Source organism: Podarcis gaigeae (genome assembly GCF_964106915.1).
Source record: "Podarcis gaigeae genome assembly, chromosome: 8".
NCBI lineage: Eukaryota > Metazoa > Chordata > Lepidosauria > Squamata > Lacertidae > Podarcis > Podarcis gaigeae.
This window is the reverse complement of record NC_139684.1, coordinates 76754650-76781232: the sequence shown is the minus strand read 5'-3', so window position 1 is coordinate 76781232 and position 26583 is coordinate 76754650. Positions and strand designations below refer to the sequence as shown.

General features: G+C 45.9%; 1 protein-coding gene and 1 long non-coding RNA gene across 5 annotated transcripts in view; both read right to left on the bottom strand.

The window, feature by feature from the left end:
* The window catches only part of LOC310851736 (phospholipase A2 inhibitor and Ly6/PLAUR domain-containing protein-like), a 68413-nt gene that overhangs the window by 7154 nt on the left and 34676 nt on the right, over positions 1-26583 (bottom strand). Inside the window, exons 2-4 of one of the 4 annotated variants that reach the window (XR_014567805.1) lie at positions 24991-25140; positions 23462-23620; positions 19689-19777 (exon numbers count right to left, since the gene is read on the bottom strand). The exons of 1 other annotated variant lie outside the window; for it this stretch is intronic. Coding sequence is in view for 1 of the 3 variants with exons in the window: in XM_083754403.1 (XP_083610529.1) it covers positions 827-878 (52 nt within the window). In the remaining 2 variants the exon portion in view is untranslated. Of the gene's footprint in view, positions 1-826; positions 907-19688; positions 19778-23461; positions 23621-24990; positions 25141-26583 lie in introns of those variants that run through there. 2 more of the 4 variants (XR_014567806.1, XM_083754403.1) reach the window with 2 other exon arrangements.
* On the bottom strand, positions 7601-8376 carry LOC310851290. Its single transcript, XR_014567691.1, has 2 exons — positions 8112-8376; positions 7601-8065 (listed from the first exon to the last, which is right to left on the bottom strand). It is a non-coding gene; the product is annotated as an uncharacterized lncRNA (long non-coding RNA).

Genomic DNA, 26583 nt, shown 5'->3' with positions numbered 1-26583 from the left:
CCATCATTTAGGTAAGAAAAAAAGCATTGTGGAAACTGGGTACCCTCTGCAGGAATACTCTGTCCCATCACTGACCCAGACCTGTTGGGGAGCAGATTTTGCATTTCAACCAGTTTTAAGCAGAGTTAAATGAACAGGGTTAGATCCAGGTTAAGAGAGTTGGTCTTTAAGGGTTCTAATAGCTATGCTAGGGCAACTCACCTATGAAAAATGTTGACGATGTTCTTGGGTTTTTTTGGGGGGGGTTAGGACAGTTAAGAGGGGAGAAAGAGGGGACTTCCTGGAAGCACATACTGTTCTGCATGACATGGACAAAGTGGAAATACAAACATTTTGATCCCTCTCTCATAAGACTGACAATGCTACCAACTTGAATGGCTTCACAAAAGCTTCACAAAAAGGTTTAGAGAAATGATGCAGAATTAGGCTACCAGTGGCTACTAAACATAGTACCTTCAGTTACTAGCATATTTCAAACATCATTGCTCTTGGCTTCTAATTTTTTTTGTGTGTGGGGGGGTTTTTTTTGGTTTTTTTTCTGCACTTGCCTCCAAGCAGCTCAAGGCTGTGTACATGGTTCTACGCTCCCCATTTTATCCTCACAAGAACCCTGTGAGGTAGGTTAACCTGAGGTATAGTGACTGGTCCAGGATCCCCCAGTGAGCTTTGTGGCTGAGTGCGGATTTGAACCCTGGTCTCCTGGATCCTTGTCTGACCCTCTAATTACTACAACATACTAGCTCTCTTAAATTCAGCTCTCCGGATTCCTCTGTGCTTCTAAATATTATTTCTGTAAAAGTTCCCCATCCTACTGGTTCCTACTTACCTGGAGAAAGCAGGGCCAAGAGGAGGCATGTGCTCAGGAGTGCCTTCATCATTCTAGAAAGAGAAGTGATGCACATAGAGGCTTACTTGGAGGGATTTATAGGTTACGTGTTTGCGCTGCAAACAACACTTGGGGACAAATGTTCAGTGAACTCTGGGAAGAGGAGTTTATTTTTCCCTTTGGCATAACGACATAGAGAAAATGATGACCTTCAAATATCACTGTTGACATTGTCTGAATTATTTCACCACAATCTCATTAGTTGTCAACAGGCACTTTTCAAAATTTTTCTTCTATACAGTTACCGTATTTTTCGTTCTATAGGACACACTTTTTCCCTCCTAAAAAGCAAGGGGAAATGTGTGTGCATCCTATGGAGCGAATGCAGAGGGGAGGCAGGCGGGAAAAGCCCCCAAGAGCTGCACACAAGCTCCGTGCGCTCTTGGGGACTTTTCCCCAGGAGGGAGAAGGGACTGCCTGGCCGCACCAGTCCTTTCTCCCACCTCGTAGAAAAGCCCACAGGAGCCACACACCCTTTAAAGAGCGTGCGGCTTCTGCCAGTTTTGCGAAAAGCCAGCAGAAGCCGTGCAGCCCCTTTAAAGAGCACACGGCTTTTGCGGGGCCACTCTTGGGGGCTTTTCCCCAAGGAGGGACAAGGGACTGACTGGCCGCATCAGTCCCTTCTCCCTCCTCGTAGAAAAGCCGACAGGAGCCGTGCGCTCCTTAAAGGGTGCGTGGCTCCTGTGGGCTTTTGCGGGAGATGGGGGAATTTCCCCACCTCCCTCTAAAGCAGGGAGAAGGTCTGGGAGAAGCGCATAGGCTGTGCACTTCTGTTCGCTTCTCCCCAAACTGTGGCCTTTTGCGGGAGGTGGGGGAATTCCCCCCCCTCCTGTAAAAGCAGGGAGAAGGTCTGGGAGAAGCGCACAGACTGCCGGCAGCTTGTCCGCTGCTCGCAGAGCTGGGGGGAGTGGGGAAATCATATTTTTTTCCCTTGATTTCCCCCTCTGAAAACTAGGTGGGCCCTATGGTCAGGTGCGCCCTATGGAGCAAAAAATACGGTAATATAAAATTTTAATTCTGACGGTACCCAATAAAGGAGCTGAGAACCAAAAAAGGCAATGGCAAAGCCCGGAAGCCACCTACAAGAAACCCCCTCAATGCAGTCTCCATCTAAGGCAGTGTTTCCCAACCTTGTGCCTCCAGATGTTTTTGGCCTACAACTCCCATCATCCCTAGCTAGCAAGACCAGTGGTCAGGGATGATGGAAGTTGTAGGCCAAAAACATCTGGAGGCACAAGGTTGGGAAACACTGATCTAAGGATTCCTCTTCTAAAGAAGAGAAAAGCCTGGATACTAGATCCATCCCAGCAAGGCTTCAAAGTATAGGATGAGCTGTGGTTAAAATGTTGACTTCATTTCACGTGGCTGCAATGGAGGTTTCAACCAGTAAAACTGATCCACACAGAAAAAAGGAGGGTGACTCAGTGGCAGCAAAGCAATCACTTCTGGGGCAGGCAAGTAAGGCTGAGGTAGAAAGCAGAGTGATACCTCTGGATACGAAAACTTCTGGCTACGAATGATTCGGGTTACGAACTCCGCTAACCTGGAAGTAGCTGCTCATGGTTGCAAACTTTGCCCCAGGATGTGATGGCCTATGCTGCACCTTTATGGGCTGCCTTTGCAAACCTCTCACCTTTAGAGTCGCTTCAAAGCCAATTCTTACGCCGACTTCTAAAATTACCAACATGCGTAAGTAATGCGGCTATTCGTTTAGAAATGAAGATCCCCTCAGTGGAGTTAGTTCTATGGAGGAGAGTTTTGATTTATTGGATATCCCTATGGCATAAACTCCCGAACCACTATCTCATTCAATGCATGTGGCGGGATGACTTCACAAATTTGTGGTCAGGAAAAATCCATGCCAAATTGCTGTCCTATGAGATCTCGCCCACTGAATTGCTCAAACTGGATCTAAATGTGCATAAATCAAAGGCTGGATGATGTGGAGCTATACCAAAATTACTTAGCTGGTGGTGGAGTCTGCTCACCGTTAAATTTTGGCATAATCCCTATCTACCATGCTCCGTCCTACTTAACATCGCTTATGGCCGCGTCTCACCGATATGCCTTCATTAGAGCTAGGTTCAATGTTTTTCCAACAAATGTCCTGAGACATAGATTCACTAAGGGCCAAGTCCCTTCAATGTGTGCTTGTGAAATGAAAACATCTGAATCTCTACAGCATGTCATGTTTATCTGCCCTATGTACAGTTCAGCTCGTGCTAGTATACTAAACTCCATAATTCAGCCTATGGCTGACAAACCAGTAGACCTACAGCTTGCCTGGGTTCTTCAAGATGTGGATCCTTATATTACCCTACAGGTTGCTAAATTCCTAACAGCCGTCCTCTCGTATAAGAGACGGAATGGAATGTTAGCAGATTATTGATAGTTATAAGAATTTTCTATAATGACATCAGATATTGATTTTAGTGTAGTGCCTAAATCTTAATCTTAATTTTTTCTTTTGAATTGCTAATATCTGTCCTTGTGAGCTGTGAATTGTGTTATATTACTGGTGGCTTGTACGAGTCCACTGTTTTATTTCATTTGATATATTTTGTTGTGTTGTGCTTTATGATGGGCGTAAAGCCGAATAAACATTTTCATCATCATCATCTTCACCTCTGGATACGAACACTTCTGACTACGAATGATTCGGGTTACGAACTCCGCTAACCTGGAAGTAGCTGCTCATGGTTGCAAACTTTGCCCCAGGATGTGAATGGAAATCGTGCGCAGCAGGAGGTCCCATTAGTGAAAGTGCGCCTAAGGATAAGAATGAATTAAGTTCTTAACCAGAGGTAACACTGTAAGGTAATTTCCATAGTTCCAGTTCCAGTTACAGATAGGTAGCCGTGTTGGTCTGCCATAGTCAAAATAAATTAAACTGTGTATCTGAAGAAGTGTGCATGCACACGAAAGCTCATACCAAGAACTAACTTAGTTGGTCTTTAAGGTGCTACTGGAAGGAATTTATTTATTTTTTTGACTGTAAGGTAATGTTACTGCGGGACCACAAACAGCTCCAAATGAGCAACTTGTTCCAAGAAGGCTGCAAAGTCAATTGAGGCCATGTGACTATGTTCATCATTTTTTTGCCTTCGCTTACTGAGTTGGAAGGAACAATATACTTTTTCTCTTCTTCCAGGCTACTAATCAAAGTGCAATCAAAGCCTCAAGGTACTGCTCAGGTGACTGCTCAGCTGGCAAAGCTAGACATAGCTCAGGGCTGTTGAAAGGTGCCAGGGACACACTGGTAGGCACGTAATAGAATACAGTGACTCTAAGATTATTACTGAGAGCTGATTAAATCATTTTACTGAACTTTGCCCCTCCTTGTTCTAATTGTGTCAGATTGTTGTGAAAGGCAGAGGATACTTTGAGCCAGCTGATTTGTTTAGTGATGACTAGACTTAGCCACGTTGTCTTGAACTGAATCCAGCTACGTAGTTGTTTATCCCCGATTCAAATCCCACCCTCCATTTTCAGAAGACAAGAAGAACCCTGCAGTCTAGCAGCATCCTTCTTGGAGTGGCTGATCAGATGTCCATGGGTACAGGACTATCATGACAGGAGGGCAGTCACCCATTCCCCCTGTTCTCCCCGAGCAAATGGAAATGGTATATCCATCAAATTAATTGCCACTGATAGCCTCTTCCATAAATGTGACTAGTCTACTGTTAGGTCTATCCAACTGTGACTTTCACTGCTGATGTGGGTTATCTATAGCTCATTAATCCATATGCTCAAACATTGCTCTAGCCGAGCATCGACCTCCTCCCGCCCCTTTTTCTGACTTCAGTACGTAATTACTTTATTCTTAGCATTTCTATAACCACTTTTTTACCTTCTCTCTTATTTTTATATTTCCCTTTATGAAATGTAAATCAGTTCCTTATATTGTCATTACAAAACATTTCAACTCACAGCTACAAATGTTTTCAGATATTTACAATATTCTTTCATATATAATACAAATTTGTTCCAGTCCTTTTGATACAGTTTGTCGCGCTGATTCCGGATCTTCTCCGTCAGCTTTGCTAACTCAACGTATTCCACCATCTTACTCCACCATTCTTCCAATGTTGGAATCTCCTGTGATTTTCATTTCTGGGCCAGGAGTATCCTTGTGGCCATTGTGGCAAACATAGATTAATCTCCAATTAGACCTAACAAAAATTTCCGATGTCCTGGAGAAGGTAACCTAATGTTGCTTAATTATTTTGCTTGTGTTTAGTAAGTTAAAGAAAAAAGAAAAGTATTCTATTTAATGATTAACCCCATAATATCACAAATATTTTAGCTGAGATAGTTGAAAGGAGGGATGAAGCATGCTTAGTGCAGTTCAGAAGCTATGTGCTGTATAATATTTTATGCAGTTCATAGTTCAATCATGGAACTCACTTCCATAGGAGGCAGTGATGGCCACCAGCTTAGATTACTTGAAAAGAGGATTAGACAACCTCAGGCAGGGCAAAATAACCCACAATATCTATGTTCCACCTCCAGTTTCAAAGGAAGTTTGCTTCCTTCCTTGAAAGCGAAAGATATTTCTCAATTTTCCACCCCATCCCTCACCAATAAATATATTTGGCTGGAAGGATTGGAGCAAACTCCTAGGGATTTCAGCACACTCCTATGCACTTTTGGTTGAACTAATAACCATTTATTTCAAAGGGATTCCAGTGCAATTCTATACCTGTCTATCTAGATGTAAGTGCCACTGATTTCAATGGGTCTTACTCACAGATAAGTCTGTATAGTTTTGTATTGCAACTTCCTCAAAGTATACTTTGGAGTTTTGGTTTCTCTGGCACTTCCCTTTCTCTCCACTGCCTCAAATGCTTTTCCAGTTGAAATAACTATTATAATGCTTCACATATCTAACACCAGCCTCACATTGTTGGGTAATTATGGTTCAGCATAAATCTCCTCTTTGTGAATTCAATAATTCATAGCAATGTGAGGGTGATTCCTAGTGGTGAGAGTCAGGCATTTGGATCCCTGTCTATTCCCCCCCCCCCTCTCTCTCTCTCTCTCTCTCTCTCTCCCTTTTTTTGCTGTTCATGGAGGGAAATGGGATGCAGTACACAGAGAAAAGAGTGCTGTCTATCATTGTGGTTATTATGATAAATATAAATGATTGTGGCAAATAAAAAGTTGCTTCTACAATGTGTATCCTTCAAATCAATAGTTTGGAATGGGGAAGTATGGCATTTCCTGATATAAAGCATCAAAGTTTTGTTTTTAATGTAAAACTGCAGGCAAGCAGAGATTTGACAGTTTTTGAATGCATGGTTATATCATCTAACCTCAATACAAGATGAAACATCTCTCAAATAAGTGAAATGATAAAAGATTTAGAACAGGTGGTGAAAGAGACTTGCTGGGCCTAACAATGTTTGTATGTCCAGGTACCTTAGCCTTTTTAAAACACAACATACAAAAAGTCATATTCAAAAGGCAGTGGACGTTTACGCCAATCCTATGGGCCTCCAGCTCTGACCATTTTGCTTTGTAAATGTTCTCATATTCTCCTTATACTTCAAGATTCCATTCACCTTGGAGGCAAATTTATTTTAAAGCTGATTTAAATGCATACGCCTCAGCAGTCCTGATTTGGCCGGAATGGCTACGGAATTCCTTAAGCTGTCCTGGGTTGTGCCTTGATTCCAGGGTGTCCTGATTTCTCCCTGCCAGCAGAGAAGGGCCACGGAAGTAGCTCCTGGGGTGGCAGCAGCATTGGGAAAGAGACAGGAGGGCTGCTTTCCAAAGCCTAGTTAGTGCTTTAAAGGCTTTGTGGGAAAGGCCGTTTGACTCCAGGATCCTGTCAGAGTCCTCACACCTCCTGCCAGAAGCACCTCCTTTTGCTAATTCTTTCAGATTGGAAGAAGGGGCTTACCCAACCATTGCACTGCTCCCACACCTCTGTATTGTTTAGCCTAAGCAGTAGTCGAAACCAACTCTTCAAGGAAGAAGCATATACTCAAGAAGACCCTCATAATGCCTGAGTGATTAGAAGCCAATGAGGAATGAACCAACAGGTGACCTCTGGAAGAAGAAGTTGACTTGGAGGAATTCATGGGCCAAGGAAGGGTGACTAAGGATTCCAATTGGGAAGGACTGGTCCAGTGAGGAGCAGGAAATTATGAAAATAGGGAGTGCATCCTATATTTTTATATTGTAACACAAATCTCTTTTTTCATATTGGATGCAACTCTGTGGGAGTCAGCCAGGTGCCTCTTCCAGTTCAACCACATTTACACTCTCAGTAAGCAGGTACTTTTAATAAATGTGTTCCTCCCTCAGGCTTTATGTTAAAGCTGAGCTGGAAACAAACTAATCCTAACGAGGCACAAAGTAATAAACAATTAGCATGTCACACACATGCTCTTCCCAGAAATCAGGTGAACCTGGAACCTGCTTGTATCCATGGGGTCCTTCAAGTTTACACTGTCAGTTTTGTAACTTATCAGTACGGTATTTTGTTTTTAATATAGTTATGATAGCTATTTTCCCTCCAGTATGAGAACTAGTAAGCCTCTGAATATCTGTTGTTGCATATCCCAGCGGAAAATGTGATCTATAAAGGGATACACATGCATTGATAGTTACCACATCCTCTTTGTGGGTCACAAAGTAGTGTTGTCCGTTATGGATACTGTCAGAGCTGCCCTAGGTCCCAGCTCACAAAGGACCAACGCCAGATCATTGTTATAGGAAACAGTCTTTATTTAAGCTCAGCTTCGCTTTTACATCCGCGGCGCGCAGCTCTACGTCTCAAACTCTAGACCGCCGAAGCTGCGTCTGAGTCTCCTCCCCCCATACACCAGTTTAAGACTCTAGCCTTGCTCCACCTCTTCCTTTGCTCTTTCCTCCTCTGGGTCCGCCTGTCCGCTGGGGTCTTGCCCATCCTAGACTCTTCTGACGCTGAGTCTCCTGATTCTTCCCCCTCCCTCCGGCGGGCTTTAGGACCTGGTTCCCACTCCGGGTCGTCAGTTGTCCCGCGCGCCTGTACATTTGAACTTGGCGCCCAGCCTGACACCTTCCTCCTGACCGTAACACTGCTCCTGTCGCTACTTTCCCCTCCGGGGATGCTAACTGGGTCTGACTTCCCCTCCATTCCCTCACTCTCTGACAGGGGCGTGGCCAGCCCTGACTCCTCTTCCCTCCCTGCTGGAGCGGACGCTGGCTCTGACCCAAGGGACTCTTCCCCCCCCACAACGCTCTGGTGGGGAAACTGGTCCTGATCTCCAGCTACTACTTTGGGAGTCTCCGCTGGCCCCTTGCTTCTGGTGCGTCCCCCCTGGGACCCCCCTTTCCCTGGCCGTCGGCGCCCCCTTCTGGGAATCTTCTGATTCACTGGAGAGGGTTATGGAATCTCTCGGGTCACTGTCATTCTCTCCTCCGCTACCCTCAGATTCCTCCCCTTCGCTCTCCATTTCCTCTCTCCCCTGTGGCTCAGCTCCTGAGCCCCTGACATCCATCCCCCCTCGAAGCCCCCCCTTCCCCCCTCCCCCTCTTCGGGAGTGGGTTTCGGGTGCTCCAGTACTGTGGGGGTGAGCGCGGGATACCGTTCTGTCCCCCTGGCATGCAGCCATCCAGCTGGATCCGGCCAGCCCGTAATCGGCTTGTCGACGTCGATCTCCTCTGCTTCCATCTCTCTGCAGCTGTGCTCGAACCCAGGATCCTCCCCCAACACGTCCATGTCCTTCCCTCCCCCTGTCTCCTTGGGCGAGGTTGCGTGAAAGAGTCCCCTGCTCCGCCCCACCTCCGGTTGATCTTCCCACCAATAAGAGCGGTCTGGGCCAAACCTCGAGAGTGATCCCTTTGGGGAGCTCGATTCTGGCGCTGTTTCCTCAGCTAATGAGAACCCCTGGAACGTGCTGGCGGAAAGTGTGGGTGTGAACAGCCAGCCGTCGAAAAAATCTGCTGGCATAGGTCTGTGTGGGAAGAGTGCATGGAACTCGTCCTTGAGGTAGCGCTCCTCCAAGGCATAGTCCGGTACCCACCTGTTGGTGCTGGCTGGGGTACCTTCCTCAGCGAGGAGATATTCAATGCCCTCTTCCCCCCATCTCGAGTCTAAAATCTCTGTGACCTCGTTGAGTGGCGTCGTCCTCGGTGACCCCTCCCCTGTTGGTGATTTGCTCAGTGGGTCTGGTGCGTCCCTTGGTGCCTGAAACCTGTGGGGTTCCTTGTAGGGTGTGAGCACTGACCTATGAAAGACCAGGTGCATTCTGGAGCCCTCCGGGAGTGTCAACCGGAAAGCCACTGGATTGATTTGTGCCTCGACCTGGTAAGGCCCTAACTGCTTGTGTCTAAACTTCTTCTTAGCTAACGTTCTGGCCGGCACTGCCTGAGCTGCTAAGCAGACCCAGTCCCCCACCTGGATGTCTTCCCCGACTCTCCTGTGCCTGTCTGCCTGCATTTTGTAGTTACAGATAGGTAGCCGTGTTGGTCTGCCATAGTCAAAACAAAAAAAATTCCTTCCAGTAGCACCTTAAAGACCAACTAAGTCAGTTCTTGGTATGAGCATTCGTGTGCATGCACACTTCTGCATGCACACGAAAGCTCATACCAAGAACTGACTTAGTTGGTCTTTAAGGTGCTACTGGAAGGAATTTTTTTTGTTTTGCATTTTGTAGGCGTGTTTTGCTAGTTCCAAGTTCCTTTGGAGTTGCTCGTGGACTTCCTGCAACTCGGCTGCCAAGTGCTCTGCTCCCTGTGGCTCCCCCTCCCCCTTCGTCTCTAATCCCGGGAAGGTTCTGGGATGCCGCCCATTGTTGGCGAAGAACGGCGTCACCCCTGTCGTCATGTGCTTCGTGTTGTTGTAGGCAAACTCGGCCAGCGGTAGGTAGTCCACCCAGGTCGAGGGTTGTTGGTTCGCGTAGCATCGCAGGTACTGCTGCATGATGGCGTTGACCCTCTCTGCTTGTCCGTTGGTCTGCGGGTGTCGGGCCGATGCTAAGTTGATCTTGACGTTCAGGATGCCCAGCAGCTTCTGCCAGAAGCTCGAGACGAATTGGCGACCGCGGTCGGACAGGATGGACCTCGGTAAGCCGTGAACTCTGAACACGTGGTCTATGAACCGCTTGGCGGTCTGTTCCGCTGTAGCCACCTTCGCGCAAGGAATGAAGTGCGCCATCTTGGTGAACAGGTCTACGACCATGAATACCGCTGTTTTGCCTCTTGAGCTGGGCAGATCTGTGACAAAGTCCAGGGCTACTTTCTCCCACGGTTCAAGCGGCGTTGGTAGCGGTTCCAGCAGTCCCGCCGGCGCCCTGTGTACTGGTTTGGCCCTTTGGCATGTGTCACACCACGCGACGTAATCCTCGACTTCTCCTCTCATCTTGGGCCACCAAAAGTCTCTGGCTACTAATTCCGCTGTCTTGTCTTTGCCGAAGTGCCCAGCGCTGGGCGCGTCGTGTAACTGCTGCAGGACTTTCGCGCGGAGGTCGTCTCCCGGCACGTAGAGACCCCCTTTGCGGATGAGCAGTCCGTCGCGTATCTGGAACTCGTCGTCCTTCGCTGTACCTCTTTGCACCTCCTCCATCTTGGCTTGTGCGAACGAATCCGTCTGCAGCGCGCGACGCACCACGTCCAGGTCCACGGTGGCTGAAGCACACGCCCACGCTTTTGGTGCGAAAATGTGTTTGGCCGCCACCGGTGCCGCTTCCTCAAGATACTGCGGCTTCCTGGATAGTGCATCCGCCATGACGTTGTTGTCCCCCGGGATGTATACTATCCAGAAGTCGAAATACGCAAAGAACTCCGCCCAGCGGATGTGTCTCTGGTTCAGGAACCGCGCCGTGCGCCAGTATTACAGGTTCTTATGGTCCGTGCGGACCTGCACTGTGTGTCTGGCTCCGATGAGGAAGTGCCGCCACGCCTTGAAGGCTGCATGAATGGCCAGCAACTCCCTGTCCCAGATGGTGTAGTTCTGTTCTGACTTGCTAAGTTTCCTGGAGTAGAATGCGCACGGCCTCCAGTCCCCTTGCGGGTCTCGCTGTAATAGGACCGCCCCCACCGCTCTGTCCGAGGCGTCCGTTTCTGCCTGGGACAGAACTGACATCCCGAGGTCCGATCGGTAGACAGTAGAAAGGAAAGTCAAACTGGGGGTCATTTGAGCTAAGCGTCGGACCCACGCCGCTCACCCCAGCAGCTCCCCGAAAGCTTGCCGGCCCTGGTCCCATGACAGGGATTGGATGGCACTGATCCCATGACAGGGATTGGATGAAATTGTGGCAAACCCCAGGATTCCTTTAACAGAATTACCTTCAGCGCAATAGGAGGGGCAGGCACAGCCTATCCTGGCCCCTCCTCCACCAGCATTTTATAACCAATGCCTAACCACAACCTTACAAGTTATGACGAATTGTTGAGGGGTAGGCAAAAACCAAATGGCACAGCCAATCACCAAATGGCAAAATTCCTACTAGGCCCCTGCGCCAAGGCAGACGACCCCATGACAGGCAAAGCAAGGTCAACCGGAAAAGAGGGTGGGCGGGCGGGTGATCCGATGCACTCTGCAAAGAGAAACCAGAGTGCACCAATATTTAAAGACTATTGTCCCACCCACCCAATTTGCAACATACAATTTCCCCAGCAACCCGGTTATCCAATCACAATGGCAGAAAAACCCCCACATAAAAACAGTTAAAAAGAATTTTAAAATATAACAAATACAATTAAAAAGCAGTTTAAAAGAAGTCAGTCCACAAATCTGTTATGGTGCACAAATCTGAGGATCTCCTCAAAAGCTGAATCTGTAAGAGAATAAATACATTTGCACTATCTGTGAGCTTACAGAGCTTCTCCTTTTGGAAGTTGTCAGCACTGGTAACTTGAATAAAATAGAGTGGGGGGGGCAGGAAAGTCTCACTCTGCATAATCAATCACACCTTATTTTGGGATAACTCAGATCCTTTGACTTCCCTCCATTCACTCCCCTGGTTCTTTTGTATTATCTTATGTTGTACATGTCTATAATTTCCTTATCCTTAATTATTCCCAATTTTCAACATTGTCCTTAATATTACAAGTGGTGTGGTTTTATTTGTAGAACCTGTTATTGTGTTAATTTCCTTACAGTTCTTTTGTAAATATGCAATAAATATTTTCCATTCATATATATATATGTTTTATTGTTTGTTAAGAAAATTGTGTGTCTATGGTTATTCCTATGTGTAATTTGAGATTTGTGGTTTTTTTCTTTTTTCTTGGTGTATCAATAAAAAAGAAAAGAAAAGAAAAGAAAATAAGTTCCCAATCTTTTTTGGTTGCGACTTGTTCTTCTTTCTATTGTTGGGCCATCAAGTTCCATGCGGCTGTTGTTGTATACCTAACAGATTTTTGTATTCTTTCGGTGTATCAATTCCAGTTATACCTATTAAGAAAGCTTGCGGTTTTTAAACAAATGTTATTTTAAACTTTTTAAGAATTCATTATAGATCATTTCCCAAAACTTTTTATTACCTTACATTGCCACCACATGTGGTAAAACGTACCCCCTGCTTTTTTTACACTTCCAACACTTATTTTCTTTTGTTTTGTACATTTTTGATAGTTTGACTGGAGTTAAATACCATCTGTACATCATTTTCATATAATTCTCCTTAAGTGCCATAAATTTTATATCATTTTTCATTATCATTCCCAATCTATCATCTATATGTTATGTTCCACATCTTTTGCCCATCAGTGGTTTTTCTAGAAAAGGAGCTGTTGGAGATCATCATGTTCTCTTTTTTTTATTTTTATTTTTAATTGAATTTTCCCGTAAAAAACTCTAGTCATTTAATTCTACATATCACATATTCTATTTTGTTGAACTTCCCTCAACTCCCCTGAAAATCATCCAAAGTTATTCTCTTATCTACACATTCCTTATTTCAAGTATCGCTTATAAATAAGAATTTTTATCCTCATTTACCATCTTGCAATCTTCCTTAAATTTCACAAAGCTTCTTTAAAACACACTAGCATTATATTCTCCTCACATACAGTTTTCAAATACTCTCTAAATTTTCCCCAGTCCTCCAAAAACATATGATCTCTTTGAAGTCTGATTTTTCCAGTTAATTTGTCCAGTTCCGCATAGTCTGTTAGTTTGCTTCTCCATTCGTCCAGGGTCGGTACTTGTTCTTGTTTCCACCTTTGGGCTATCAGTGTTCTTGCTGCTGTAATTGCGTACTGGAAGAGTTTAAAGTCCCTTCTTTTTATTTCCTTTCTGGTTATCCCTAACAAGAAGGTCTCTGGCTTCTTTACAAAACTGTACTTCAGCATTTTTTTAAACTCATTATATATTGCTTCCCAGAATCCCTTCACTTTCTTACATTCCCACCACATGTGCATGAACGTTCCCTCTTTCTCTCTGCATCTCCAGCATTTGTTACAGATTTTATACATTTTTCCCAGCTTGGCCGGTGTCATATACCATCTGTATACCATTTTCATGGCATTTTCTTTCAACGTTATACATGCGGTGAACTTCAGATTTTCATTCCATATTTTTTGCCATTCTTCCAGCTCTATACTATACCCTAAATCTCTAGCCCAATGGATCATTACCTCTTTCACTTCTTCATCCATCGTATGCCATTCCAATAAGATTTTGTACATTTTAGATATTAATTTACAGTCATTATTGACAATTTCTGATTGAAACCTCGAATCTTTTTCATTATACCCTTTTTCTTTCACCTCCTTTTTAAACATCTCACTTATCTGAAGATAGTGCAGCCAATCAAATACATGTTCTTTTACTGGCTCATATGGTTTTATTCTCCATTTCTCTCCTTCTTTTATCACCAGATCTCCATAAGTAATCCAATTGCTTCTCATGTTAATTTTTTTGACTCCCATTACCTCTAGTGGGGATAACCAATGTGGTACCCCCCTTTCTAATATATTTTTATATCTGTCCCAAACTTCGATTAAAGATTTCCGGAATATATGATTTTCAAACGATTTATATCCCCTTTTCTTCTCTTGTCCTAGATAGACGTGCCACCCGAATCTATTATCGAATCCCTCTAAATCCAATAATTTTGTATTTTTGAGTATGATCCATTCCCTTATCCAACAAAGGCATGATGCCTCATAATACAACTTCAAGTCTGGCAGGGCAAATCCTCCTCTTTCTTTTGCATCCGTTAACAGTTTATATTTAATTCTTGGTTTTTTGCCCTGCCAGATATATCTTGAAATAATTCTTTGCCATTCCTTAAAGATTTTTACTCCTCTTAATATAGGGATCGTCTGAAATAAAAATAGTATCTTGGGTAGCACGTTCATCTTTATCATTGCTATTCTACCCCAAAAGGATAGTTTTAACCTTCCCGACCCTTCCAGATCTTTCCTAATTCCTTTCCATACCGGGACATAATTGTTTTGAAACAAGTCAATATTTTTCGGTGTTATCCATATTCCCAAATATTTAACCTTCTTGACAATTTCAATTCCCGTTTGCTGCTGTAACATCTCCATCATTGTTTGGCCCATATTTTTTGTTAGAATTTTAGTTTTTTTCCTATTTAATATAAAACCTGCCACCTCCCCAATTTTTTCCATTTCCTCTAGTACTTCCATTGCATTATTCATCGGGTCTTCCACCGTTATGACTAAATCATCAGCAAAGGCTTTGATTCTATATTCATTTTGGCCTACTGTTACCCCCTTTATTTTTTCGTTTTTCCTAATTGAGTTCAGAAGAGTTTCTAAAACCATTATAAACAATAAGGGTGAGAGCGGGCAGCCCTGTCTGGTACCTTTTGATATCTTAATTTCTTCTGTTATCACATTATTTACTATCAATTTGGCTCTCTGTTCGTTATATATAGCCCTTATTCCGTTGAGAAAATCGTTCCCCATCTCCAAATATTCCATATTTTTCAACATGAAGTCCCATGATATATTGTCGAATGCCTTTTCGGCATCTACAAACATTATCATTGCTCGTCTCTCATTCCTGGCTGTCAGATATTCCAATGTATTTACTATGTTTCTCACATTATCCCTCATCTGTCTGCCAGGAAGGAAACCCGCTTGGTCTTCATGAATGATTCCCTGTAGTACCTTTTTTAATCTTTTTGCCATTATTCCTGCAAAGATTTTATAATCCGTATTTAACAAAGAGATCGGTCTATAATTCTTTACTTGTGTTGGGTCCGCATCCTCTTTTGGGATAAAGGTTATAAATGCATCCTTCCAGGTTTCTGGAATCTCTCTCTCTTTAAGAATGTTATTCAGTACTTCTTTTAGTGGTGTCGTCAGGGTTAGCCTCAGCTCCTTGTAATACCTTGCTGTAAACCCATCTGGTCCTGGGGCTTTCCCATTTTTCAACTCTGTTATAGCCATCTTAATTTCCTCACTATCTATTGGGGTGTTCAGCCTTTCCCTTGCTTCTGTCGAGATCTTTTGCACCTCTTTCTCTTTTAGGTATCTCTCTATTTTCCTCATGTTGTTCTTCTCTTTATTCTTATATAATTGACTATAAAAATCCAAAAATCCTTTCCTAATTCCTTTAGGACTGATTATCTCTTCTTCTTTTATCTTGATTTTTTTAATTGTACTTTGTTCTTTTCTTTTTTTGATCTGCCAGGCAAGCCATTTTCCTGATTTATTCGCGAATTCAAAGTTTTTTTGTCTTAATTTTTTGATATTCCATTCCACCTCCTTATTAATTAGCATTGCAAATTGAATTTGCAAGGCCTTAATACTTTGTTTAATTTTCAAATTATTTGGTTTTTTGATTAGCTTTTGTTCGTTCTCCATAATCTGTTTTAAAATCTCTCTCTTCCCTTTCTCTCTATTCTTCTTTTTGATCGAGTTTTGTTGTATACAAAACCCTCTCATCACCGCCTTTCCTGCATCCCACACTATACTCATTCTCATTCCTTTGTTACAGTTATCACCGAAATATTCTTTCAGTTTCTTCTCTGCCTCTTGTACAAATTTTTGGTCATCAAATAAATAATCATTCATTCTCCATCTGAATGTTCTTTCCTCATAGCCTTTCATTTCTAATCTAATCGGGCTATGATCTGAGATTACTCTTGCTTCAATTTCCACTTGAGAAATTCTTGGAATTAGCTCACCTAAGATCCAAATTTGGTCGATTCTAGACATCGACTGATTTGGTTCTGAATAGAATGTGAATTGTTTTTCCAGTGGATGTCGTAACCTCCAAATATCTGTTAAGTTACAGTTTCTAACCAATTCAAAAAATGTTTTGGGTAATTTACCTTCTTTTGTTCCACTGTCCCTCAGTCTATCCATTTCTGTTGAAATTACCCCGTTCATATCTCCCATCAAAATTATCTTTTGATCCATATATTCCAACAATATTTCTTCCAAATTTTTGTAAAAAACAGTTTTGTTTTCATTAGGTGCATAAATCCCGTCAATTATTATTTTTTCACCTTGCCAATCGATTTGAACAATCATGTTCTCTTTCCTTGTTCTCTTAGAATTGCAATGGCACCCACATGAGAACCCACATGAACTCTGGCAGAAAAAAATGCCTTAAGTTAAATTCTTCAGAGGAGAAACCTCTTATCTAACAAATTGTCTGATTACAATAATGATTTTAGCTGTGCAGTGTATATTATTTTGTTTTTATCCAATTTTATGTATTTTATTTTTGTAATTTCTTCAGCTAAAGCAATCAATAATAATTGCATTTTTATCCAAAAGAAACAGATCTGAGAACCAGCATTTGATGTCAGGGGACTGCCATCAGAACAGGGGAGGGAGGCAGGGGAGCCGTAGGGATACAGAGAGCCTCCAAAACCTCTGAAGAGCAGTTCCTCTTCCAGCGGTGGGGAAAGCCACACCTCCAGTGGAGAAGAGAGGGAAGGGGCCAGCCAAGAGAGGAAAGGGCTTGAGGATGCTGCTGAGAGCCCCAGCACCTCAACTCGCCAGGCAGGCTAGGAGGGACACATGCCACTTCCATCGCCCAACTTGTGCAGAGGGGTGAAACGCAAGGAGGGGAGGAGGAGGCTTCAGGTGCCGAAGTTCTTACATTGGGGGAGAAGCCGGAAGGGGGCATTCCCAGAATCTGCAAGTGACTAAGACAGACATGAACTTTGTAGATCTGCACTGTAAATAGTTTGCACAATAAAACCTGTAAAAGACAGGTCGGAGTCCTGCCTGATTACTCACAAGCAACCACCATTAGCATCTGACAGCAATCCAGGAGTCTTTGCGGTTGCTCGCGTGTAGCAGTGAAGAGCGGCATGATGAGGCAAGAGAATAAAGGGAGGCCGGAGGAGCAAAGAGCTGCAGGCAGAGGCGCTGAGGAAGATGCGGCACGGAACGTACCGGCTTCGGTGCAGTGGAACGTGGAGCTGGAAGTGCACATTGCTGGCCTCGCAGCGAGGCTGGAGGAGCGCAGATTGCAGGAGCAGCAAATCATGGCAACTCCGGTGGGGCGAAAGATGCCGCACTGGTGAGCAAATTTGGCAGGAACCCTCAAGAGTACCTTGCCTTTAGCACTGAGATTAAATACGCCCTGGACTTACAAAAGAAGGAATTTTCCAATGATGAGGAGAGGGTGGCATTCATAGTTTCCCACTTAGAAAGTGCAGCCTGGGAATGGGTGAGACCCCTGATAGCGGTGGGAAACAATGCCCTCCAGGACATGTGGAAATTTTATGAGGCGATGGATGCAATGTTTACCAGCGAAATTCAGGGGGATGTCACGCAGCAGGAGACACTTTCTGTTTGGGGTGCAGCAGCAGATCCAGATGTGGACAGACCACAAGAACTTGGAATATTGGCACACTGCACGTGTGCTGTGTCAGAGGCAGATCCGATGGGCGGTGTTTTTTGCCCATTTTGACTTTAAGATCCAATACGTTCCTGGAGAGCAGAATGTGAGGTCAGACGCATTTTCCACGAAGCCTGAGTACATGGAAGATGAAGGGCCCCCAGTGGCCAGACAAATGTTCCAGGAGGACAAATGGGCCTGTGGGGGAACACTGGCAGGGGAGGCAGGACTGGTTAGACTCAACAGAGACGATGATTTTGCTCAAAGGAAATTTAGGGAGCTCAAGGAGGGTCTGGGGGCTTTGAGGAGAAAGAGGGGCTGTTCTACAAACGGACACTGTATGTAGCGGGAGAGCCCTTGAGGGTCAGAGTCCTTGAGCAGTTCCATGACATCCCTACAGCTGGGCACTTTGGGCAACACAAGACCATGTTGTTAGTTAAGTGGGATTTCTGGTGACCCAAGGTAAGGGAGGCTGTGCGGGAATATATCCGAGGGTGTGACATGTGTCAAAGAGCAAAGAGGGAAAGGGCGGCCCCGGCTGGGCTGCTGGAACCCTTAATAACACCGGGGAGACCATGGGAGATGGTGTCCATAGATTTCATGATGGACCTGCCCGAGGTAAGATGGCAGTCCTGGTGGTGGTGGACCTACTCACCAAGATGTGCCACTTTGTGGCATGCTCTCATGCTGTGTCAGCTGAGGAAACTGCCAAATTGTTCCTGAATCACATCTTTTGGCTGCATGGGGTCCCTTCTAGGGTGATTTCTGACCGTGGAAGACAGCTCACCTTGCGTTTCTGGTGCAAGATCATGAGTTTGTTGCAGGTAGAGGTGAGCTTTTCCACAGCCAGGCACCTGCAGACAAATGGACAGGCGGAGAGGGCAAATGCCATTTTGCAGCAGCACTTGTGCTGCTACGTAAATCAGCGGCAGAACGATAGGGTGGAGAAGCTAGCGCATACAATAATGCTGAACACAGAGTTTGCATACAATAATGCTGAACACAACGATGAGTCCCTTTCCTGCCAATTACGGATGTCATCCCAGGGCCTTTCCAGAGTGTGAGGAGGAGGAATTGAGTGTACCAGCCACAGAACAATTCACAGAAGAGGTGGAGGCCATACACCAACAGCTCAAGATGACTCTGGAAAGTGCCAAGGAGGCGTACAAGAAGGCGGTGGACAAACATAGGAGACCGGGGGAGGTTATCCAAGTGGGGGACAAGGTGTGGTTGTCATCTCAGGGGCTGCCTCGGGGGGGGGGGGTTGCAAGAAAATGCAGCCTAGGAGGGTGGGCCCCTTTGAGGTGACACAGCAGGTCAACCCATTAGCTTTCAGGCTGAAGTTGCCGGATAACATGAGGATACATGCAGTGCTTCACAGGTCTCTGCTGTTGCCTTACAGGGAGGGGCACAGTTTCTGGGGGAGGGAACAGGGGGGCCCCACCCCACCTAGCGTAGAAGAAAGGGAACTCTATAATGAAGTGATGGAGATACTTGACTCCAGGTGGAACGGACATCAACTAGAATACCTATTTGCCTGGGAGGGGGTTCCTAGTTCAGGAAACGCATGGATTCTGGTGGGGCGTGTGACTGAGGAGTATCTCATAGAGGAGTTCCACGCACTCTTCTGGCACAAGCCCAAACCCCCGAAGTTGTTTTTTGGGGAAGTGTTTGGACCCACAGTGGACGAGGGTGACTTTGAGGGATTCCCGCCCTCAGGGGAGGGGGAGGGAATAGGGGACGAAGTTGCAGAGGTCTCTGATGAGGAGGAAATTTCCTGGGACCTCCCACCAGGGCAAGGATTGTCGGGGGGAAGCATTTTTTGATTCCACAGAGGAGGAGGACAATTCCTTCATTGTTTTCCCCCCTCCGGCCAACGCCAGTGAGTGGGAAGCAGCTCTGGACCCCACCGATGGGGGGGGGTGAGGGGGAGTGGATGTCAGGGGACTGATATTGGAACAGGGGAGGGAGGCAGGGGAGCTGTTGGGATACAGAGAGCCTCCGAAACCTCTGAAGAGCAGTTCCTCTTCCAATAATTCTTCCTCCATTTTTCCGGATGGCGCAAAATTTTGTTGTTGCACAACCTTTGAAAGTGAAAAAGGTGATAAAGAAGAAATCTGGAAAACAAAAAGAAGTGTTGACTTTAGTCCTTTTCCCAGGGAATAGGAGATGGTGCCTGTGATGGTGAATGAGAATTTTAACACGTTAGTTTTAAAAAGGGTATATTTAAGAAATCTGAAAAATATAATTTCATCATAACATGAATGTACATAATTTTCAGCATTAGGAATTCAGGTAAAAAAATTACTCAGATATAATCAAAATTGGCACCCAAAGGAGTCTCAAGACATGAAGTTTATTAATAAACAGGTTATATTTATAAAATATAATGAAATTAGAGGTTCTGAAAACTGCCCTAATTAACCATGTTAACAAAATAATAATAATAATAATAATAATAATAATAATTATTATTATTATTATTATTATTATTATTATTATTATTATTATTATTACTACTATATTATTTATATATATTATTTAAATCAAATTCTTGTGGTCTGGTGATTTGCATTAAAATGACAGGAATTCAATCCGAGTATCTCCTGGGCCTGTTAAAAAGGCACATGCTGTGGCCACACAAAGATATTTGAAAACAACCTGCCGTGAGTCAACAAGGTGATCCAGCCGCATAAGAAGCTGGAGTTGCACTCCATTGTTTCTCAGGATGGTTGGATGCCAACTGAGGCTCCCGCACTGTCAAAAACTGTGACCTAGCCATCCAGAGAATCCTCCTTTTATTTTGCCATATCTATTTTCATGTTAAACACATCTAACATGAAGTGGGAGAAAAGGGGGTCCCAAAAGCCAATCAGGAACTCCTATCCGAATTCTTAATTAGCTCTCAAAAGTGAAACTAGCAAAGGGCAGGCAAAGGATGGGGGGGTGTAGGGCAGAGGCAGCTCAAATGGCCTGGACTCTGCCTCTTCCTTCCTGGGGCAAATCAGCCCATATACCCCTCCCCTATTCATTTCCAATCCCCTCTTCTTTTCAGGAAGGAAGGGTGTGGTAAAATTGGTCCCTCTCCAAAGAGTATTATTCCTCAAAAACGCTGTTGAAAGGGGTGGGGGGGTGCATGTAAGGCTGGATGCAGGCACATGAATACAGTGATACAGTTAAATAATTTGGTTCAATGTGTTGTGAAATCCCAATGCAGAAAGATAGGACTCCACATCGCCGTCTGGTACCACAGTATTATAATGCATATAACAGTGTTTCCCAACCGGTGTTCCGCGGCACACTAGTGTGCCGCGAGACATTGCCTGGTGTGCCGTGGGAGGGAGGCGGGCGAGGCGGGCGGCGGGAGCAAGGCTTGCGGACAGCAGCCGGCAGCGCGGAGCATGGCGCGCCCTTCGGAGGACGCCCCGTGCTCCGCGCTGGTGCCGGCAAGCCTTGCGCACCCGGGGGTTCTCCCCCCGAGAGCGCAAGGCTTGCGGGCGGCAGCTGGCAGCGCGGAGCACGGCGCGCCCTTCGGAGGACGCCCCGTGCTCCGCGCTGGTGCTGGCAAGCCTTGCGCACCCGGGGGATCTCCCCCCGAGAGCGCAAGGCTTGCGGGCGGCAGCTGGCAGCGCGGAGCACGGGGCGCCCTTCGGAGGACGCCCCGTGCTCCGCGCTGGTGTTGGCCAGCCTTGCGCACCCGGGGGATCTCCCCCCGAGAGCGCAAGGCTTGCGGGCCGCAGCTGGCAGCGCGGACCACGGGGCACCCTTCGGAGGACGCCCCGTGCTCCGCGCTGGTGTTGGCCAGCCTTGCGCACCCGGGGGATCTCCCCCCGAGAGCGCAAGGCTTGCGGGCGGCAGCTGGCAGCGCGGAGCACGGGGCGCCCTTCGGAGGACGCCCCGTGCTCCGCGCTGGTGTCGGCAAGCCTTGCGCACCCGGGGGATCTCCCCCCGAGAGCGCAAGGCTTGCGGGCGGAAGCCGGGAGCACGGGGCGCCCTTTTGAGGACGCCCCGTGCTCCGCGCTGCTGTTGGCCAGCCTTGCGCACCTGGGGGATCTCCCCCCGAGAGCGCAAGGCTTGCGGGCGGCAGCTGGCAGCGCAGAGCACGGGGCGCCCTTCGGAGGACGCCCCGTGCTCCGCGCTCGTGTTGGCAAGCCTTGCGCACCCGGGGGGCGCGTGGGGCACCCTGAAACAGAGGGTTCCCCATGCTGCGCACTGTAGCCTGCCGCCCGACGCGCGGGGCGCCCTGAAGCAGAGTGCCCCTCGCGCCAGGCAGACATGGGCCAGCCCCACAAGCTCGGGGGACAGCGGGGAGGTGCAGCACCGCCATCCCACTGTTCCCCGACCTGGTTTGGGGGGGGGGAGATAAAGGAAAATTTTTTTCCTTTATTTCCCCCCCCAAAAAAAAGTAGGTGCGTCCTATTTCATAATAAAGTAATTATAAAATACTTTCTTTGTGTTTATTTGATGCCTATTAAAGAGAGTTACTTTATATATAGTCAATATAGGCACACAGTTAATTTTTTAAACATTTTCTAATGGTGGTGTGCCTCGAGATTTTTTTCATGAAACAAGTGTGCCTTTGCCCAAAAAAGGTTGGGAAACACTGGCATATAAAGCAATTTACCGTATTTTTCGCCCCATAGGGCGCACCAGCCCATAGGGCGCACCTAGTTTGGGGGGGCATAAATAAAACAATTTTTATTTCCCCCCCAGGCGCGGGGCTGGGGCGGGGCAAGACCGAGCTTCCCCCAACCCCAGCCCCCAGAACAGGCTGCTCTCCGCAATCCGTGGGAGCCCTCCCACGGCTTGCGGAGAGCTTCCCCGAAGCCCGGGCGTGACTGCTCGGCACGCCCGGGCTTCAGGGTACAGGCAGCTCTGCACAAGCCATGAGAGGGCTCCCGCAGCTTGCGCAGAGCTACCTGAAGCCTGGGCGTGACTGCTCAGCACGCCCGGGCTTCGGAATAAGAGGCAGCTCTGCACAAGCCATGAGAGGGCTCCCGCAGCTTGCGCAGAGCTACCCAAAGCCAGGGCGTGACTGCTCAGCGCGCCTGGGCTTCGGGGTGCAGGCAGCTCTCCGCAAGCCATGGGAGCCCGGCGGTGCACACCGACCCCTCTCGCTCTCCAGGCTTCAGCGAAAGCCTGCATTTGCCCCATAGGACGCACACACATTTCCCTTTCATTTTTGGAGGGGGAAAAGTGTGTACTATAGGGCGAAAAATACGGCATCTTTTTACAAATTTAGTTAAATTATGACAGCTAAATCTTTGGAGTAGCTTTTAGGAGGATACGGAGCACCTACAGGCAGAAGAGAGTGGAAATTCTGTTGCACAACTATAAATCCTTGCACTAATGGTCTGAGTTAGCCAGATACTGCTCATTGTCACAGAATTTAAGGAAATTTAATTACATTTCTTTTACATAAGAAATATGCTTTTTGAGAAAGAGGCACACATTTTGTCCTGCACTGCATCCCAGTGGTGGAAAGATCCAGATGCAACTGGGGTGGAGCAATGAATGCATTTTCCTCTTTGGTTCAGAAGAGTATTTAATATAAACATCCCGATCTGAATCCTGCTTCTAGACAAGCAAGTGCATTATGAAAGTTAAAGGGCAAAGTCCAGGCAGGCAAAACACCAAGGAAGAGTGCAGAGTGCAGCCAGTAAGAGATATGATCCCTTTCACTTTTCCAGCAAAGTCCAATGGAAAAAGAGAGGGAGGAAGGGAGAGAAGGAGATTAGGACAGAGTCTGTGTGATCCAGCCCATGTCTAGGCCTTTCCCCCTGACTGAATAGCAATGTTACCTCTAGCAAAAGCTCCTCTAAAATCAGCACATTGGGTCTCATTCTCAAGGCAGTTGACGGTCTTCTCACTTTTACACTTTCTCACTTTCTCATTTTCTCCTTTGGAGAAGCAGGCTGGGCATCGCAGACCATTTTCAGCCAGCATGTTGCGATCAGGAACTTCCAAGATCAAATGTAAAGTGAGCATGTTAATGTCTTTGTCTGTTTTTGTATCTCTGTGTTATATAAATGGAATCCACCCTAGAAACTTACTGTTCTGCTGGGGCAGCTGCAAGTGTTCTTGGATGAAAACATGATCTAGAAACAATCTGGGTTCAGGGTTGAGCATGGGACAAAGTCACCATTGGTCTCTGAGATGAATGACCTTTACCCAAAGTGGGGTGGGAGAGTGTGAACTTTTAATCTCTCTGAATGTATTCATGCCATCGATTATGGTGTAGCCTCTCTGAAAATATAGTTTCTTAGTCCTCCATTTTTGTACAGAGATTCTTTCTCTCTTCTGCTCTTCAGCAATGAGCTATCCAATAATTTTTGTGAACCGCCCCGAGACACCCAGGTACAGGTTGGTACAAAAATTCAATAAATTCAATAAACAAATTTCAGAGAATGCTGTTAGGTAGGGTCTTATATTTGCACCATTATAACTGCTGGCTTAGGTAGTGCTTGCCAATTAAAAGACAGAGAAGAACCAGCTTAATTCAGGAGGACACTTGAATAAGATAGGTGGGTTGTAAGGTCCATATTTGAAACATCCAATTGAAAGTGAACTTGAAGGGACCATAAGCTATTTATGAGCAGTTCAGGAGCTTAGGTATCCAATTATATCGTATTTTTCGTCCCATAGGACACTCCGCCCCATAGGACGCACCTAGGTTTTTTGGGGGGAAATAAAGGGAAATTTTTTTCCCTTTATTTCCCCCCCAAAAAAACCAGGTCAGGGAATAGCGGTATGGCGGCGCTCCGCCTCCCCGCTTTCCCCCAAGCTTGTGGGGCTGGCGCTGGGGAGAAGCACGCCAGCGCCAGCCTCCAAACCAGGTAGAGGAACAGCCGGATGGCGGCACCAACATCCCTCTCGCTTTCCAAGCTTCAGCGAAAGCCTGTATTCACCCCATAGGATGCACACTGATTTCCCCTTCATTTTTGGAGGGGGAAAAGTGCATCCTATAGGGTGAAAAATATGGTATATCTGATCCTTCTTGGTGCTACTTCAAGGGACAGGAAGAAGGAGGGGCCTGGCTGGAAAGGCAATCCATCCCTAGTAGGTCCCTCCCTGCTGCCTATTAGGTCCCTCTTTTTCACAGTATCTCCTCATGCCCGACTTTCTGTCCAATCTGAATTCCCACCCGTTGAGAGCCCCTAATAGTCCTGAGCTGCTCAACCCAACCTACAGCCATCTGGGGCTGTCTCACCCCATCTGAACGAGGCACAGATTCTCTAAGTACTGCTGATTGACAAAGGATCCAAGCCGTGGCCAAATCCAGTGCACAGCCCTAACATGTTAATGATTCCACAATGATGCAGAAACTTACGGCTGAGAGTTTCATTGTTACAATAGTCAGTGTTGCAGCATTGTGTCTTCATCTCAAAGAATTTACCATCCCCTGCAGTAAAGCTGTAATCGCCTAAGTAACAAGAGTTGGATGGCACACATATATTCTCAATTTGCACTTCCGGTTTTTCTATGAAAAAGAATTTGAAAGAACTATCAGGATCTGGGTGGAAATGTGGTCTATTGCTACTAAAGCACATTCAATATAATGGTTCCAATTTTCTGTGTTACCCGAATCAGGACCTTTTGAAAAATACAATATGGAAGGTATTATTCAATTTGGCAATCTAAAGTGAGGTGCTGTTTATTTATTTAAATGTGTGCACACTGGTATATCATAAAAGGAAAGAAATATTAAAATGTTTTTCAGTTATAATACATAAAAGATACAATAAGAACCATATTAAAAGTAAATAGATTTCAATAAACCAGTGTATTCTTAATGGTCTGCATAGGCCTGGTGGAAAAGAAAGGTTTTCTGCAGGCATTTAAGAGTTCATCTCTCAATCAATCAAGGTTTCTGAGACTTACTCAATGTATGCTTTGAACGGCTAGGACAGGAAATTTATGAAGTTAAAGCATCTGGAACTCTAATTTGAAGAACTTTAATCTGAGGACCCTTGGGACGCTTTGAATCTTAGAAGTTTCTTCAGAATTTTCTGCAAAGGCTGCAATTATCTCCTGCCGATAAATTTCTGGTCTTTTCCCTTCCCACTCTCTCTCTCTTTCCACGTTCCCTTATGTTATTCATGATATTTTCACCTCTGCTTTAAATTAGAGAATTTTGCCCTCCTTCTTTTCTCATCCTACTTCTTTTCTCATCCCTCTTTCTCATCTGACTTCCCCCTCCCTTTTTCTTTTTCTTTTTGTTTCCACTATAATAACATAATTAAGAACCTATCCTCCTTACCCTCAGTTTTGAGGAGAATTTAACCTGACTATACCAACTTGAACAGGAACAGTATTTACCATATTTTTCACTCTATAAGACGCACCAGACCACAAGACGCACCTGGTTTTTGGAGGAGGAAAACAAGGAAAAAAATATTCGGAATCTCAGAAGCCAGAACAGCAAGAGGGATTGCTGCGCAGTGAAAGCAGCAATCCCTCTTGCTGTTCTGGCTTCTGGGACAGCTGCGCAGCCTGCATTCGCTCCATAAGACGCACACACATTCCCCCTTACTTTTCAGGAGGGAAAAAGCGAGTCTTATAGAGCAAAAAATACGGTAATCCAAGATGTCTTTCTATAAAGGTAAAGGTACCTCTATAAAGGTAAAGGTACCCCTGCCCGTATGGGCCAGTCTTGACAGACTCTGGGGTTGGTGCACCCATCTCACTCTATAGGCCGGGGGCCAGCGCTGTCCGCAGACACTTCCGGGTCACGTGGCCAGCGTGACAAGCTGCATCTGGCGAGCCAGAGCCGCACACGGAAACGCCGTTTACCTTCCCGCTAGAAAGCGGTCCCTATTTATCTACTTGCACCTGGGGGTGCTTTCGAACTGCTAGGTTGGCAGGCGCTGGGAGCGCACCCCGCCGCGGGGATTCGAACCGCCGACCTTTCGATCAGCAAGCC